Below are 18,812 nucleotides of genomic sequence, written 5' to 3'. Positions count from 1 at the left end.
CCATGAAGTGACTGAACATATGCTGTAGGCAGGATAGATTTCAAGAACGATTCTTGCTTAATTATACTAATGCCACCATACTGACAACTCAAAACTCAAGGCTAATAAAAGCACAGAAAATACTTGTGGGAAAAATTAAATATTGCCCTAAATGTAGGTGTATGGTGCTTGTGATTCGTATGCAACAGGTGAAGAAATGTATGTGCTCAGCATATAGGCATAGCAACCTTCTGCTCTCTGTTGAGATTGTACATTTTGTGGCTTCCTCCCATATCACAAAGATGTGCCAGTTTTTAGTTAATTGAAAATTGTGTGGAGTGGTAGAATCTGGGTGCAGTTGATGAGAAGAGTGTAAATTGGTGTTGCAATGGACTTAAGGCCTTTTTCTTTTCTGTAAGGTTCATTCAATTACATTGTGCTGGAGTATAACCTCAACAGGGAAATGAGATAATGACCTGTTGCAAAGAACATTCTAAAGAACAAAGGAAGTGTCAAAAATAAGATGGGATGGAATGAAATTTAGCATCGGGTTTAAAAAATCTTAATTTCCGTAATTGATGAAATCTAGGTCATTTTTTCAGTGGAAGTGTAATTACAGACATCTAGATATCAATGTTGGGGATCATGAGGGCAACATAAAGTAGTTTTTACCAAGAAAGATTTTTTGAAAGATTAGTGACAAATATCAGTAAAAAGGAGAATGGAGATGTTAAAGAAATTAGTAGTTAGTATTTAACCTTTTAAAATAACGTGAAAAGATTTGATTGGATTCAGATTTTTCAGGGTGTGGAATTGTTGAAACTGAAAGTGGAAATAAAAAGGAAACTGGGCATTTTGTAGGTCAGAAAAGGCAAAAGAGTATTAAGATGGAGAAGGGGAAAAAAGATAAAATGAAGATTGTTGTCTCTTACTTGCTTGGGCCAAGTCTCAACCATTTGCATTGAACATACTGGGTTAAGAAATATTAAGCCTAGCTTGTTTGATTTCTTGGTGTCTCCTGTATCAATGGTTTCTAATTTTGCTGTTCACCAAGAGAATTGAACTCTCTGTGGCATCTCTAACCAGAATGTTTAATGTTGTAAGTCAATCCTCTGCCTTCCATCCAAGAATGTTAATTGATCACTCAAAATTGTGTGAAGGCTAATGGTAGAATCTGTAGGCAGTTGATGGGAAATAAGGAGAAAAACATTACACACAATATTGTATGCTTCGAATAGACATAGCATAATTCTGATATCATCCTTCTAAATCTTTTTGTATCCTCAATAGTACATTTATAACCAAAATTTTATAGATATTGGCAATGTTACTAATTCTGCCTTGATAAAAATAAATTAGCATTTTTTGTTTTGTTCCAGCTGTATTAATCTATATTACAATGGAAAGACATATTGATTTTCATTATCCCATTTAATACTGAGGCAGAATCGCAATTTAATCGTTAAGTTATTCACATGGAAATAATTTAATCATTAAGGGTGTATTAAGGTAGCAGAAGTGTCTCAGGTTTTATTAGGTCACTAATGTGGAAAAGGTGATATTTGTAGCAGTCAGAGTTCCAAGAACTTGAGTTCGTGGGTCAAAAATTGTGAATGGCTTGTCAGTCATGCTCAGTGGGTGGCTATTCATGATTATTAACATGTTTTAAGTGTTATCAGCAGACAAATTTGGTACAAGCCTATGACTGCAGAATGATTCATGCCAAGTAATATAAGAAAAAAATCTTTGATAATGACTATACTGGTGATTATGGATTGAACCCAGTCATAGGGTAATACATTGTGGAAACAGGCTCTTCGGCCCAACTTGCCCACACCAGCCAACATGTCCCAGCTACACCAGTCCCACCTGCCTGCGTTTGGTCCATATCCCTCCAAACCTGTCCTATCCATGTTCAACAGTTCAACAGTTCAACAGAGCTTTATTTGTCATTCGGTACCAGATTGTACCAATGTACCTGTCTAACTGTTTTTTAAATGTTGGGATAGTCCCTGCCTCAACTACCTCCTCTGGCAGCTCGTTCCATACACCCACCACCCTTGATGTCCAAAGGTCACCCCTCGCATTCCTATTAAATCTTGTCCCCTTCACCTTAAACCTATTTCCTCTAGTCATCGATTCACTTACTCTGGGCAAGAGACTCTGTGCATCTATCCAATCTATTCATCTCATGATCTTATACTCTAAGATCACCCCTCATCCTCCTGTGCTCCAAGGAATAGAGTCCCAGCCTACTCAACCTCTCGGAGGTAGACACAAAATGCTGGAGTAACTCAGCGGGTCAGGCAGCATCTCTGGAGAGTAGGAATGGGTGACGTTTCGGGTCGAGACCCTTCAGACTGATGTCAGCATCTGCAGTACTTTCCTGCAACTTAACCTCTCCCTACAGCTCAGACCCTCTAGCCCTGATAACATCCTTGCAAATCTTTTCTGTACCCTTTCCAGCTTGACATCTTTCCTATAACATGGTGCCCAGAACTGAACACAATACTCTAAATGCGGCCTCGCCAACGTCTTGTACAACTGCAACATGACCTCCCAACTTCTGCACTCAATACTCTGACTGATGAAGGCCAATGTGCCAAACAATTTTTTAAGCACCCTATCTACCTTGTGACTCCATCTTCAAGGAACCATGCACCTGCACTCCTAGATCTCTCTGCTTTACAACACTCCCCAGAGCCTTACCATTCACTGTGTAGGTCTTGTCCATGTTAGATTTCCCAAAATGCAATGCCTCACATTTCTCTGTATTAAATTCCATCAACCATTCCTCAGCCCACCTGGCCAATCGATCAAGATCCTGCTGCAATTTTTCACAACCATCCTCACTATCTGCAAAACCACCTACTTTGGTATCATCTGCAATCTTGCTGTGTATGTTCTCATCAAAATCATTGATATAGATGACAAACTGTAACGGGCCCAGCACCAAACCCTGAGGCACACCACTAGTCACAGGACTCCAGTCCGCAAAGCAACCTTCCACCATCACCCTCTGCTTTCTTCCAAGAAGCCAATTTTCTATCTATTCAGCTATCATTGGATCTCATGCGATCTAACCTTTCAGAGAAGCCTACCATGCGGAACCTTGTCGAATGCTTTGCTGAAGTCCATATATACATCTACAGCTCTGCCCTCTTTGATCGTTTTGGTTACGCCTTCAAAAAACTCAAATCAGATTTGTGAGACACGACCTCCCACGTTCAAACCCATGCTGATTATCCCTAATTAGCCCTTGTTAGTCTAAATGCCTATATATCCTATCCCTCAGAATAGTAACCTTCCAACTACAGATGTTAAGCTCATTGGCCTATAGTTCCCAGCAGTTTCCCTGCAGCCCTTCTTTAGTAGAGGCCCAACATTTGCCACCCTCCAGTCCTCTGGCACCTCTCCTGTATTTAAGGACGACTCATAAATTTCAACCAGGGCTCAGGCAATTTCCTCTTGTTTCCCACAATGTCCTCGGATATATCTGATCAGACCTTGGTGATTTGTCTACCTTCATACACAATAGTACCTTCAGCACCTCTTCGACTGTAACACTGACTGCTCTCAAGACACTTCCATTGACTGCCCCAAGTTCCTCTGTCCTCCTGTCTTTCTCCTCGGTCAATATGGAGGAGAAATACTATGGTCGACCTTGTGCATCTCCTGTGGCTCCACACAGAGTTGACTGCTTTGATTCATGAGTGGACCCACTCTCTCTAGTTACCCTTTTTCCCCCTTATGTATTTGTAAAATCTTTTCGGGCAAAGAATTGAGAATTGGCAACTACCATAGTGATAAGTATTAATGTTCAAATTACCTTGAGGATAAGACCGATCTTTGCTAGATTTAGTCAATTTTCAAGGATTAAGACCAGTGACTTAAGATGAAAGATTAGAGAGACTGATGGAAAGGATCTGTGTTTGAGTTGCCTATGAGGATGGGATTTCTTCAAAAGCCGCTTTGATATTCAGAATACTTTGAAGTAACAGATCTGGCAGAGATAACATAACCAAAGGAATAGCTTTTTTTCCCCCCATTGGAAGTGGTTCGTAAAGGTTGTGTTGAATATTTGTAATGTGCATTTACTGTCAGATGTTCTCGTGCTGGTCTAGCTGATCAGTTTCACTAATTTCTCTTTATTTTCTCACAGTTACTGTGTAGACTTTTAATTATTTGAACCATCTACAAACTTAGCAGGAATACCTTTTTCATTTCCCAAAACTGAAAATGCATCGTAGGCTAGCTTCCCCATTATTATTTTATTGGTGATTAAAGCCAATGTCTTCTGGGTCTATTTTTTCAGCTGTCTAACTTGTTTTGTCCTCTGACTTGGTGGCATTTGCTGAATATTTAAAGTCTCCACAAAATTGTAGAAATGTTTGGTTTCTAAAAATATTTTTAAATAAGTTCTAGGAGCAGAATTAGGCAATTTGGCCCATCAAGTCTACTCCGCCATTCAATCATGGCTGATCTATTTTTCCCTCTCAAAACTTATTCTCATGCCCTCGCTCCATAACCCCTGATACCTTTACTAATCAAGAATCTGTCAATCTCTGTAGTCAAACCTAAATCATTAAAAAAAAATTAATGTAGGAGACATAATTAAGAAGTTTGCAGGTGGTGGAAGAATTGGCCATATGACACAGGAGGAAAGCTTTCGAAGATCTTTTCTGACCTGTTGGGCAGAAACGTAGATAATGGAGTGTGATCCAGAATGTGAAGTAATACATTTTGGGAGTTGCAAAAAGCCAAGAAAATGTAAAATAAGTGGAATTATATTGATAAAGTGGATTGATGCTTTGAAATGTGGAAGAACAGAGGAAAATGGAGTTTAATTCCACAAATCCTTAAAACTAATTAGATGGTTGGAAGGGTGATTAAAAACAAGGCAAAGAATACAAAAGCACTAAGGTAATTCTCAATTGTATATAACACTCATTAAACCCCGCAGCTTGAAAACTGCTTAAAGCTCTGGTGAACATTATGGGGAAGTTTTCCATGGATGCTTAAAGGATTAGAATTTTTAAGCTGAAATGAAAGATTGGACAGGTCAGGAATATTTTCTTTGGAGTTGTGTAAAAATTATGAGGGGCCTAAATATAAATATGAAAGGCCTATTTCAATTAGCAGAGGGTTGAAATTAAGGGACATAGATAGTAATTGATAGAAATAAAGGAGTGAGAAGACTTTTTATTCCACCCTGAAGATTCCAGGAATTAAGAATTGACAAAGCAAAGTTCTGGGTGTTGGATTTCCTTTTGTATCATAAGATCGCAGAATTAGGCCATTCAGCCCATGAAGTCTACTCCACCATTCAATCATGGCTGATCTATCTCTCCTAACCCCATTCTCCTGCCTTCTCCCCATAACCTCTGACAACCATACTAATTAAGAATCTATGTCTGCCTTAAAAATATCCACTGACTTGGCCTCCACAGCCTTCTGTGGCAAAGAATTCCACAGATTCACCACCCTCTGACTAAAGAAATGTCTCCTCTTCTCCTAGATCTCTAGTCCTAGACTCTCCCACTAGTGGAAACATCCTCTCCACATCCACTCTATCCAAGCCTTTCACTATTCTGTATGTTTAAATGACTTCCTCCCTCATTCTTCTAAACTCCAGTGAGTATAGGCCCAGTGCTGTCAAATGTTCATCATAAGTTAACTTGCTCATTCCTGGGGTCATTCTTGTAAACCTCCCCTGGACCCTCTCCAGAGCCAGCACATCTTTCCTCAGATATGGTGCCCAAAATTGCGTACAATATTACAAATGCAGCCTGACGAATGCTTCATAGAGCCTCGGCATTACATCCCTGTTTTTGTATACAAGCCCTCTCGAAATAAATGCTAGCATTGCGTTTGCTTTCTTCACTACCGATTCGACTTGCAGAATCACTTTTTGGGAATCCTGCACCTGCACCCCCAAGTCCCTTTGCACCTCTCCCCATTTAGAAAATAATCTACGCCTTTATTCCTACTACCAAAATGCATGACTCCACACTTTGCTGCACTATATTCCATCTGCCACTTCTCTTTCCACTCTCCCAACCTATCCTCGTCATTCTACAGAGTTCCTGCTTTCTCTACACTACCTGCCCCTCCACCTATTTTCATATCATCTGCAAATTTGCCCACAAAAGCCTTCAATCCCCTCATCCAAATCATTAATATACAACGTGAAGAGCAGAGGCCCCTGCATAGGGTCCTGCAGAATTCTAGTCAATTCAACCAACCAGAAAAAGCTCCCTTTATTGCCACCCTTATGGAGGTTTCCATTTTAATTATTTTCTATAATAATGTTGTTAAGAAATTAACATCATTAAATTTCTAAGAGGATATCTTCAACTATTTACAGAATGCAAATGTTGCTTCGGTCTCGGTTGTTTTTGAGAGGGTGCTTTTGAACCCCCCCCCCCCATCTCCAACCTCTGCCGTTTGGATAGTGAGTGTACTCGCACTGTGCTGTTGTGGATGAAGGAAAAAAGCGGAAGTGGCGGCACCTAACGGCTGCGGCTCGCTAGCAGTCTGTTCGTCTCTTTTCCTTTTTTTTTTTTGTTGTGTGTCGGTGTTGGGATGGTTTTTGTTTTTTTTTGGTTGTGTATGTGTGGGGGGTGGTGGTGGTGTGGGTGGGGGGTGGGTGGGGGAAACCTTTCTCTTTTAGGTCTCTTCCTCACGGTGCGGGGTGCGGCTCGGTCGTGGGGCCTAACATCGCCCGGCGCTGCTCGGCCGTTGGACTTAACAGTGCCCGGTGCGGCTCGGCCGCGGGGCCTTCCATCGCCCGGTGCGGCTCGGCCGTGGGGCCTAACATCGCTGGTGCGGCTCGGCCGTGGGACTTAACAGTGCCCGGTGCGGCTCGGCTGCGGGGCCTTCCATCGCCCGGTGCGGCTCGGCCGCGGGGCCTAACATCGCTGGTGCCGCTCGGCCGCGGGACTTAACAGTGCCCAGTGCAGCTCGGCCGCGGGGCCTAACATCGCTGGTGCGGCTCGGCCGCTGGACTTAACATGCCCGGGCCGCGGGGCCTAACATCGCCCGGCGCGGCTCGGCCGCGGGACTTTTCATCGCCCGGTGCGGCTTGGCCGCGGGGCCTTCCATCGCCCGGTGTGGCTCGGCCGCTGGACTTAACATCGCCCGGTGCGGCTCGGCCGCGGGACTTAGCTGCGCACAGCTCGGTCGCGGGGCCTTCCACCGCTCGGTTCGGCCGCGAGACGTCTCAGCGCCCGGTGCGACTCGGCCGCGGGGACTTCCATCCCCTTGCGGGGACTGTGCGGGTCGGTCGGGGACGAGCTGTCTGTCCGTGGGCGTGGGGAAGAGAGTGGAAGTTTTGTTGCCTCCATCACAGTGAGGGGGTGTTTGGAGTCACTGTGATGGACGTTATGTGTTGGGGGTCATGTGTCTTGTGTTCTTTTTTGTGTGTGACTGCTATGTAGTTTCGTTCGGTACCTTGGTACCGAATGACAAATAAAGCTCTGTTGAACTGTTGTTGAACTGTTATTTAGACCCAGTGTTAATATGTTTTTTTACAAATGAAGATGGTGTGGCTTGGAGAAAGCTTTGGGTGGTGTTCCTTACATGAACCTCCGTCTCACCTGGAAGGGAGGACAGGTGTTCGTCTTGTATGGTTGCTTGGGAAAGATCTGGATCCTCCACACTGACGTATTTATGAGGCTGAAAACAGACATAAAAGGCTGGAATAATGCAGCGGGTCAGGCAGCATCTCTGGAGAAAAGGAATAGGTGACGTTTCGGTTTCTCATCATTGAAGACCCATGGTATTGATGGTTTTGTCCTTTCGTGCTGATATAAAAGTAGCTAAGAATGGAAAGGAACAAGTAAATGTGGTTAATATGTATTTTGAAAGGCCATTAACAGTAACTGTTTACCTTTCTTATTTTGTTACAGATCAGTTAAACAGATTTGCAGGATTTGGCATTGGTCTTGCAAGGTACTGTGTTTGTGTTTCAAGTCTCATGGAATTCTGAGTTTACTGCTGGAGCAAACTTTTAGCCTGTTGCATAAAATGAATAAGGATATTTGAAATCACTGAAAAATTATGTATTGATTACTTAACTGTGCAAAGGAAAATGAATACATTATTTGTATTATATATATGTAAATGATTGGAAAGAAAAACGATTGAAAAGATTGGAAAGAAAAACATCAAAAGTGTACATTGCCAAATGCATGATTCAGAGAGAAATAAAATAAATCAAGAAAATCCTTTATATATTTAAATTATTTTATAGTACATTTAGATATAAATTAATGATGTGCCAAATCTTGCTGGACTGGAATTGTTGCTGACAGTCTCCCTAAATTCATTCTCGTTTGACTTCTTTTGACTGCCCCAGAAAATACCATACTGTTGCATGGTTTTGAACTGTGATGCTTGTTAACATACTGTGGCGTATCCTGAGTGTTTTGACAGCTATCAAAGCCAGCAAGTTTAACTAAAGCATCAAAAATATATAAATTAAAAGTGAATGTTACTTTTTTAATAATAGAATCATACTGCACGGAAACGGATCTTTTGGCCTAACTTGCCCATGCCAACCTAGCTGCCCCAGTCCCACCCACCCGTGTGTGTCTGGCGCATATCCCTCTAATTCAAATGTCTTTTAAATGATGTTATAGTATCTGCCTCAACTACCTCCCATGGCAGCTCATTTCATATACCCACCACCCTCTGTGGAAAAAGTTGCTGGTCAGATTCCTATTAACTTTCCCCTCACCTTGAACCTATGTCCTATGGTTCCTGATTCCCCTACTCTGGGTAAAAGACTGTGCATCTACTTTTTTCCCCCCTCATGATCCTGTATACCTCCATAAGATCACCTCTCATCCTTCGGTACTCCAAAGAATAAAGTCTTAGCCTGCTCAACCATTCCCTATAGCTCAGGCATTCTAGACCTGGCAACTTGACAACATCTTTCTTATAGCAGGGTGACTTAAACCTGAACACAATACACCAAATGTGGTCTCACCAACTTCTTGTGTGACTGTAAAATAACACCCTGACGCTGACTGATGAAGGCTAATATGTTGAAAGCCTTCTTGACCACTTGTCTACTTGTGACACCACTTTCAAAGAACCATGTACCTGAACTCCTGGATCCCTCTGCTGTAAAACGCTGCCCAGACACCTGCCATTCACTGTGAAGGTCCTGCCCCGCATTGACTTCAAAAAATGCAACACCTCGCACTTATCTGTATTAAACTCCATTAACCATTTCTCAGCCCCCTTGCTCAACTGATCAAGATCCTGCTGTAATCTTTGATAGCCATCTTTGCTATCTATAGTACCACCTACTTGAGCATTATTTACAAACGTACTAATCCTGCCTTCCGCATTCTCATCCAAATTGTTGATATAAAACACAAACAACAATGGGCCCAGCACTGATGCTGAGGCACACCACCAGTCACAGGCCCCCTGTCCGAAAAACAACCTTCCACCATCACCCTCTGCTTCCTTCCACAAAGTCAATTTTTTATCCTGTCAGTTAACTCGCACTGGATCCTATGAGATCTAATATTCTAGGGCAGCCTACCATCCGGCACAGCATTAGGCACCCTCCAGTCTTCCAGCACCTCACCTGTATTTAATGATGATTCATGTACCTCAGTCAGGGTGCCTGTAGTTTCTTTTCTAGCTTCCCACTGTGTCTTCGGATATATCTGATCAGGCTAGGAAATGTTTTTACCTTCGTACACTTTAGGACATTCAGCAGCTCCTCGACTGTAATATTGACTGTCCTCAAGAACTTGTTTTCTCCTTTGTCTCATGAAACATGGTTCTGTGGTTCTGTAAATCAAAGGGATCCACTCTGTAATTTCCGCCACCTGCCCAAACCAGGATATCTTAGTAAAACCGTGAATGCAGAAATTGGAAAAATATGATAATTTAGTAATCCAAATCTGTCAATGGGACCAAGACTTTTCTTTTGGCTGTATCGAAGTCCTGATCTTCTGCAACAATCAATCTGATGGAGAATTTGGCAGGCGAAGCAGCATCTGCCTAATAAAATGCACAGTTGGCATGTTGGGTCAGAACCCTTCACCTGAACCATCTATTTGTCTCCACTGATGCTGCTAACCCACTGAGTTGCACTAGCAGATTGTTTGTTGCTCCTGATTTCAGTATCTGAAATCTCGCATGCCTTCAGTCCTGGTCTTCAGTTCAGATTCTGTGCTATTTCCAACGAGATTCAGGCTGATGTAAATTGGTACCTGCCTAAGGCGAGGAGATTTGTAGCTTAGTAAATATATATTTTGTTTTTGCATTTTTATCTAATTCTACATTATCTTTTTAAGTCTCTTCACAGAAAATGTTTTGGCACATCCCTGCATTGTTTTTCGGCGGCAGTGTCAGGTACGATGTTTTGTAAGGTTGTCTTAATGTACTTGAAAAAACTTATTGAAATGGAAAGCAATAGAATGGGGCAGATCTTCCTCCCCATCCTTGGCACTCGTACCAAGATTTACCCAAGTATCCCCCAGTGAAATGTCCTTTTCCAGAGTGACAGGTTCATTGGGTTCCTCATGGAGTTCAGCAGGCCATTGCAATCTTCTGCTGTCCTGCCATCTGAGCCTGTGCTAGGTTAAATCGGGCATAAGCACAACAGTCCATTGAAGTGAATGAGTGATATGGCTACTCAGACAAAAATAATAACTTTTTATTATTATTTGGTTAAGGTTGTGTTTTAAACTGTTTATTAAAATTTTAAATGCATTCATACATTTTTGGTTGTCAAGTATTTCAGAATATTTGTGGTTTCATTAGCATACAGTAGCCTAATTACATTGATATCTTTGGCCGCTGAGTCTGAAGAGGGAAAACGTGCTGGCTGTCAGTGATATTGAGTGGTAAATCGGCTTCCTTGTGATAGATGGCTACAATGGGGCCTGAGTGAGGGGAAAACAACATATGCTGTGGTCAAGGGTCTAGCAATTTCTCTTTAAGGCCTCAGACAATTTGTGCCAATGAAAACAGCTTTCACTTGCATGGTGTCTTATGTGCAAGTGGCAACATGATAAAGACTAGGAAATCTGTTTTTGCCATATAAAATAAGTATTGACCAAGAGACTTGCTCTTCAAATAACAATGGTCTTTCATGGCCATTTTGAGTGGTCAGACGAAGCATCTAATCTGAAATTTGAGTAACAAACTACTAATTTCACATCAGGTGTCTGGAATAGAAGCCCTATTTTCGTTTGCCTTAGAGACAAGAGTTCATAAGTTGAGCTATGGCTGACACCAAAGAATAACCATGTATTCATGTGTAGGAAGGAACTGCAGATGCTGGTTTAAACTCTGCATTCATGCAGGCCATGATGTATTGATGAGCAAAATTGAAAAAGTCAGTTATCCGAGGTGCTCGATTGGTATATTTGCACTTTAAAATTGTTTGTAACTACCATTTGGAGGAACATGTGAATGGTGTCTCTAATGGTCAGATGATAAAGGACACCACCTGATGTAACTCTAAAACAAAAGTTATCTTATTTCTGTTCTAGACTTGGGAAATGAGAAACTAGCCAAGGTTTACTATAACTATTGGAATCTGCAATGTTCAATTGAAACGCAAAGAAACTGCACTTGTTAGATGATAAATAAAAACCAGGCAGCATTTGCAACTTCCCATCCTTTTTTAGCCATGGATAAATCCATCATTCTCAGAGTCCTTATTTCTTGTTGGAATATATCTTCAGTTTAATTATTCTACTGAAAGTCACTGACCTCAGTAACTGTTTCTCTAAAATGCAAGGAAAGGAGTTGCTGAGGTTTCCCAGAACTTGAAATGCATTAATTGAATTACCTTTATTAATATGAACATATGAAATCTTTAACAAGTTGTCAAGAAACGGCATGGTGGCGCAGCAGTAGAGTAGCTTGCAGCGCCAGAGACCCAGGTTCCATCCCGACTACGGGTGCTGTCTGTATGGAGTTTGTACGTTCTTCCCCGTGATCTGCGTGGGTTTTCTCCGAGATCTTCAGTTTCCTCTCACACTCCAAAGACATATAGGTATGTAGGTTAATTGGCTTGGTGTATGTGTAAATTGTCCCGAGTGTGTGTAGGATAGTGTTGATGTGCGGGGATCGCTGGTCGGTGCGGACTCGGTTGGCCGAAGGGTCTGTTTCCGTGCAGTATCTCTAAACTAGAGAAAAGTTTTTTAAATTTGCAGTTGTACATAAAATTATTAATATCAGGTTTGCAGTTTATTGAAAAGGTTTATTGAAATTTTTAACCTCTATTTTCTATTTTAGGTCAATTATCATGCAAAAAATTATCATCTTACTCCTTTCACCGTTGTTAACTTAATGTACAATTTCAGCAAAACACAGGTAGGCCTTTACAACTGATTTATGCAAGTTAAAAGCAAAATTTTACCCACATATTTGCTTCCACTCCAGAAAATTGCATTCCACTTTCCTTGTGTAAATTCCCAAGCCATATGACAGGTATCTTCTGGAGCAAATAAGGTTCATTAGTGGAAGTTGTCTATAGGTCTCCAAAGAATAGTGTATCGTAGGAAAGAATAACGGAGGCACAAAAGAAAGGTACTGCATTACTTTGTGGATGACTTTAATTTTCGTATAGATTAAGGCTGTCAAATTGGCGAAGATAAGCTTGGGAACTTTCAGGCTTTATTTGGACATTTTTTTTGGAAGTACTTGTGGACCAACCAAGGAATAGACTTATTTTAGAACTTGTGTGTGCAATGAGACAAGGTTTTAATGAGTGTTTCTGTGCGAAAGAGTGATTATTATATCATCGAATTGTGTATACAACATTAGTGTAAGAAAATAACTGCAGATGCTGGTACAAATCGAAGGTGTTTATTTCACAAAATGCTGGAGTAACTCAGCAGGTCAGGCAGCATCTCAGGAGAGAAGGAATGGGTGACGTTTCAGGTCGAGACCCTTCTTCAGACTGATGTCAGGTGGGCGGGACAAAGGAAGGATATAGGTGGAGACAGGAAGATGGAGGGAGAACTAGTAGGGGAAGAGGGGGACCGAGGAACTATCTAAAGTTGGAGGTCAATGTTCATACCGCTGGGCTCACCGTCCGGCCTAAAATAGACCGCGGGATTTTCACCACCCGGTGGGGGCTTCAATGTCGGGAGCCCTGACCGCCCCGATGTGGCAACTCCAACAGCCTGACCGCAGGAGAAGACGGCAGGGGAAGAGAAAAATACATTCTGGCCTTCCATCACAGTGAGGAGGTGACTGGAGGAGACTCACTGTGATGGATGTTTCTTTTGTTTGGTTTATGATTGTATGTGTTATTGCATTTTTTTGGGGCTTATTTTTATTGGTCTTATTGTTGAACTGCAGGTAATTTTTCATTTCACTGCACATTTATGTGTATGTGACAAATAGATTGACTATATTGCAAGCTGCCCAAGCGAAATACGAGGTACTGTTCCTCCAATTTCCGGTGGGCCTCATTATGGCGCTGGAGGAGGCCCATGACAGAAAGGTCAGACAGGGAGTGGGAGGGGGAGTTGAAGTGCTCAGCCACCAGGAGATCAGGTTGGTTGAGGCGGACTGAGCGATGGTGTTGAGTGAACGATCACCGAGCCTGCGTTTGGTTTTGCCGATGTAAATAATTTGACATCTAGAGCAGCGGATACAATAGATGAGGTTGGAGGAGGTGCAGGTGAACCTTAGAACAACATTAAAGTGAGAATATAAAACAACAACAGATATGAATGCAGAGTAGGAAAATAAACTAAAAGGGAGATGGAGGTTAGCTATAGCAAACATTTAGTGAAATATTTCTTAATTGGCAACAGACAGTCCATTGAGGAATAATGACTTTCTGAAGGATTTGTCCATAGCTAACCAAGGGAGATAAGACTGATATCAAATTGAAAGAAAAGACATGTAATGCTGTGGAGATTGAGAGTAACTTAGCAAGAAATACAAAAACAGCTTGTAATATCTTGTTCAAGTATATCAACGGCTGGTTAAAGTAAATATTTGGTCCCTTGGATCTCTAGAGGATGAGACTTGGGAAATAATGAGATTAGAGGAAATGGAAGAGGATTTCAACAAATATTTTCTGTCTATCTTCAAATTGAAAGACACTATAAAACAAGTATAATAGGCAATCCAGGGAGAAACTTAAAACAATCCCTATTTTATAGTTATAATTCAATCAAATGTCTGACTGATATTCTGGATTCGATGGCCTTAATGACTGGTGATAATGGATAATTGCATAATTCCTTATATTCTTGAAAACAAAAGATTTGCATAAATGTAATTAAATCCAAGAAAGGAGATAGAAAGGTGGAAACTGTTGTACTTCATGGTCCGGTATCTGTTACACCGTTGTTATGACTCTGGAATGACCACAAGTACACGTATTTAAAGGTTTGAAAGCTGGAGCATAAATCCAGGCTCAGTTTATTTCACGGCCACCTGGAACCAGAGTGCCCGTCAATATTACGTCATTCTCATATATACATGTTGCTACGCGGCAACAAAATAGTCCTTGTGATGTAACAAAATAGTCCTTGCAATATCACAACATCCCCCTTGTCTTATATAAAATATATTTAACAAACAACTCTAAACACAAATGTTTTTTATAAACACAAAAATTCTTTGACCGAATTGTCAAAATGCGCCTTCATTCGCTGGTTGCGCTCTTCAAGTCGCTCATTTGCTGGTGGTCACTCGTCTGCTGGTGGTCACTCGTCTGCTGGTGGTCACTCGTCTGCTGGTGGTCACTCGTCTGCTGGTGGTCACTCGTCCGCTGGTGGTCACTCGTCTGCTGGTGGTCACTCGTCTGCTGGTGGTCACTCGTCTGCTGGTGGTCACTCGTCTGCTGGTGGTCACTCGTCTGCTGGTGGTCACTCGTCTGCTGGTGGTCACTCGTCTGCTGGTGGTCACTCGTCTGCTGGTGGTCACTCGTCTGCTGGTGGTCACTCATCTCCGAGTTCCGAACTCGGGCCTCCACAGGGATGGGGCGCGATGTGGGCCTTCAATCGCCACCCTCAGCTGCTTGCAGCGTCCCGTCGGTAGCTCGGCGCTGATTTCTTATCAGGTGCTTACATTTGTAGTGGCCCTGTCAAGATGCATTCCTAGCATTCTTTACTGAACCGGAAATCGTTCAGTTTTTCTAGGGCTTTCTTTGTTTTGTCTACTTTTATGTTTGTTTTTTTTCCCTTTACTTTTCTAGAGCTAAGTCACACAAATCGCTGCCGCCATGTTGTACTTTGTGGTCCGGTATCTGTTGTACCGTCGTTATGACTCTGGAATGACCACAAGTACACATATTTAAAAGTTTGAAAGACGAGCATTAACCCAGGCTCAGTTTATTTCACGGCCACCTGGAACCAGAGTGCCTGCCGATATTACGTCATTCTCATATACATGTTGCTACGCGGGCAAACAAAATAGTCCTTGTGATGTAACAAAATAGTCCTTGCAATATAACAACAGAAACTACAGACGGGATTTTTTTGATATGTCAGTGCACAAATAATGGAATTCGTCCTTTTTCAAGTTGTAGAATGACATTCGAGTGGAATCGACGTGTATTTAAGGAAGGGAATCCTATTTGACAAATGTATTGCTCTTTGAGGATGTACAGTGCATTCAGAAAATATTCAGACCCCTTCACATTTTCCACATTCTTCCACGTTACAACCTTATTTTAAAATGGATTAAATTCATTTTTTTATTATCAATCTACACACAATACCCCATAATAAAAAAGCAAAAACAGGTGTTTAGAAATTTTTGCAAAGCAATTAAAAAGAAAGAACTGAAATATTACATTTACATAAGTATTCAGACCTTTTATTATGACACTCAAAAATGAGCTTATGTTCATCTTGTTTCCATTGATTATCCTTGAGATGTTTCTACAACTTGATTGGAGTCCACCAGTGGCAAATTAAATTGATTGGGCATGATTTGGAAAGGCATACATACCCTTGTCTATATAAGGTCCCACAGTTGACAGTGCATGTCAGAGCAAAAACCAAGCCATGACGATGAAGGAGTTGTCCGTAAACCTCAGACAGGATTTTGTCGAGACAGATCTGGGGAAGGGCATAAAACAATTTCTGCAGCATTGCAGGTCCCAAAGAGCACAGTGGCCTCCGTCATTCTTAAATGGAAGAACTTTGGAACCACCAGGACTGTTCATAGAGCTGGCCGCCCAGCCAAACTGAGCAATTGGGGAAGGGCCTTGGTCAGGGAGGTGACCAAGAACCCAATGGTCACTCTGACAGAGCTCCAGAGTTCCTCTGTGAAGATGGGACAACCTTTGAGAAAGACAACTATATCTGCAGCACTCCACCAATCAGGCCTTTATGGTAGAGTGGCCAGACCAAAGTCACTCTTCAGTGAAAGGCACATGACAGCCCACTTGGAGTTTGCCAAAAGGCACCCAAAGGACTCTCAGACCATGAGAAACAAGATTCTCTGGTCTGATGAAACCAAGATTGAACTCTTTGGCCTGAATGCCAAACGGCACCGCTCACCACCTGGCCAATACCATACATGCGGTGAAGCATGGTGGTGGCAGCATCATGCTGTGGGGATGTTTTTCAGCGGCAGGACTGGGAGACTAGTCAGGATTGAGGGAAAGATGAACGGAGCAAAGTACAGAGAAATCCTTGATGAAAACCTGCTCCAGAGTGTTCTGGACCTCAGACTGGGGCAGAGGTTCACCTTCCAAAAGGACAACGACCCTGAGCACACAGCCAGGACAACGCAGGAGTGGCTTGGTGACAAGTCTGTGAATGTCCTTGAGTGGCCCCGTCAGAGCCCGGACTTGAACCCGGTCGAACATCTCTGGAGGGACCTGAAAATGGCTGTGCATCGACGTTCCCCATCCAACCTGACAGAGAGCTTGAGAGGATCTGCAGAGAAGAATGGGAGAAATTACCCAAATACAGGTGTGCCAAGCTTGTAGCATCATACCCAAGAAGACTTGAGGCTGTTAACGCTGCCAAAGGTGCCTGAGTAAAGGGTCTGAATACGCATGTAAATGTGATATTTCGGATATCTTTTTAATTACTTTGCAAACATTTCTAAACACCTGTTTTCGCTTTTTTATTATGGGGTATTGTGTGTAGATTGGTGATTAAAAAAATGAATTTTATCCATTTTAAAATAAGGCTGTAATGTAGCAAAATGGGAAAAAGTGAAGGGGTCTGATTGCTTTCTGAATGCACTGTAATAAGCACAGTTGAAAAAGAGGACCAGTGGATGCCATTTAGATTTCCAACAGTTATTTGGTTAGATATTTAAGCATGACATCAGAAGTACCGTAAATCTCCAATAATGCTGCGTCCAATTGCTCTTCTGGTTAGGCATCTGGCAAGTTCAACAGTAACAATAATTATTAAATGAGTATATTTCAGCCTAGTTCAGTTAATCATTTTCTGCCATCAGTGCTATCAAAATAGCAGAAATTGTTGAGCAAAATTCAAAGTGCTGGAGAAACTCGGCAGGTCAGGAAACATCTGTAGACTTAATGGGCAAACATTTTCAGTTCGGAACCCTTTTTCAGAAATCAGTGTTCATACGGTTGTAACTTACCCAAGCGGAATATGGGGTGCCAGTTTGTGTGTGGTCTCACTCCGGGAATAATGGAGGCCAAGCACAGAAAGGTCAGTATGGGAACAGGAACGGGAGTTAATGGTTCGCAACTGGGAGCTCCAGCAGGCCTTGTCGAACACTTGCACTCTACCCATCCAAACAGTCATCTAGTCTATGCTTGGTCATGCCGGTGTATGTGGCCACATTGGGAGCAACAAAAAAGCAATGGATGGGTGGAAGAGGTATATGTCAACCTGTGTCTCACCTAGAGAGGCTGCTGAGATCCTTGAGTGGATGTGAGAGAGGGGTGGAAGGAACAGGGTGTTATACCTGCAGTTGCAGAGGAAAGTGCTTGGGAATGAGGTGGGGAGAGGATTGAGGAGCCAAGTTGTGGAGCGAGTGATTTCTACGGAAAGGTGTGAGGGCAGGAAGATGCCACTGATAGTGGGGTCATGTTGAAGGTGGCAGAAATGTTGGAGAATGATGTGTTGGATGCGAAGGCTAGTGGTATCTGTAGTTTCAGAGTTGTTATTGGCATAGTCTAATTGAGAAACTGCAGTACAATTGATAGATTTCTCATAATGGAACTAGCTTTTCAAACAATTCATTAAAAATAACCTACTTGAACTAATGTATTTATGAAAGTATTCGCCTGATTTGCTCTTTATAAAGACTCCCTCAAAGTTCTGATTGGATTTTATCCGGTCTCTTCTGCTCCAAGAACAAATCCAGTTCTATAGTCTCTCCGTGTGAATGAATTCCCTCAATCCTTATTTTTCTGAAAAATCTTCTATGCCCTTTCAAGTGGGTTAAAATTTCTAAACTGCAATTCCAGAATTGTATGAAATATCCTGCTATTTTCTGCCATTAGGCTACCTGGTATCCGATTACAGGTTCATCCTCTTCCATTCATTATATCCAAGGAAAATTTAAAAAAATTGGCCAGGTTAGTAACATGGGATGCATCCCATCTGAACCAAGTGAATACATTGTTTATGGACTGCCACCCTTTAAGTTCTTTTGTTATTTTTAACTGTCCAATATCAGTGGTATTAATGGTATTAATCAGTGGTTTGACATGATTGGCCTATTTAAGGTTGATACTAAATACTTGGTACTTTATCTTCATGTCCCTTTCCTCTGCAAGAATATCTTTAATCTTTGTTTGACTCCATGACCCAAGCTTTTTTACAAATGTGGTTTGAAAGGCAGCCTTAATGTTAGCTGCTGAATTATATTAATACTTTATATTTGCT

General features: G+C 41.9%; 1 protein-coding gene across 1 annotated transcript in view; it reads left to right on the top strand.

Annotated features, from left to right (window-relative positions):
• slc25a46 (solute carrier family 25 member 46) overlaps positions 1-18,812 on the top strand; it is a 45,503-nt gene that overhangs the window by 4,914 nt on the left and 21,777 nt on the right. Inside the window, exons 2-4 of the mRNA XM_078397028.1 lie at positions 7,890-7,932; positions 10,302-10,359; positions 12,256-12,333. Coding sequence (XP_078253154.1) covers positions 7,890-7,932; positions 10,302-10,359; positions 12,256-12,333 — 179 coding nt within the window. The remainder of the gene's footprint in view (positions 1-7,889; positions 7,933-10,301; positions 10,360-12,255; positions 12,334-18,812) is intronic.

Source organism: Rhinoraja longicauda, chromosome 3 (genome assembly GCF_053455715.1).
Source record: "Rhinoraja longicauda isolate Sanriku21f chromosome 3, sRhiLon1.1, whole genome shotgun sequence".
NCBI classification, from domain to species: domain Eukaryota; kingdom Metazoa; phylum Chordata; class Chondrichthyes; order Rajiformes; family Arhynchobatidae; genus Rhinoraja; species Rhinoraja longicauda.
This window is presented reverse-complemented; position numbering and strand designations above follow the sequence as displayed.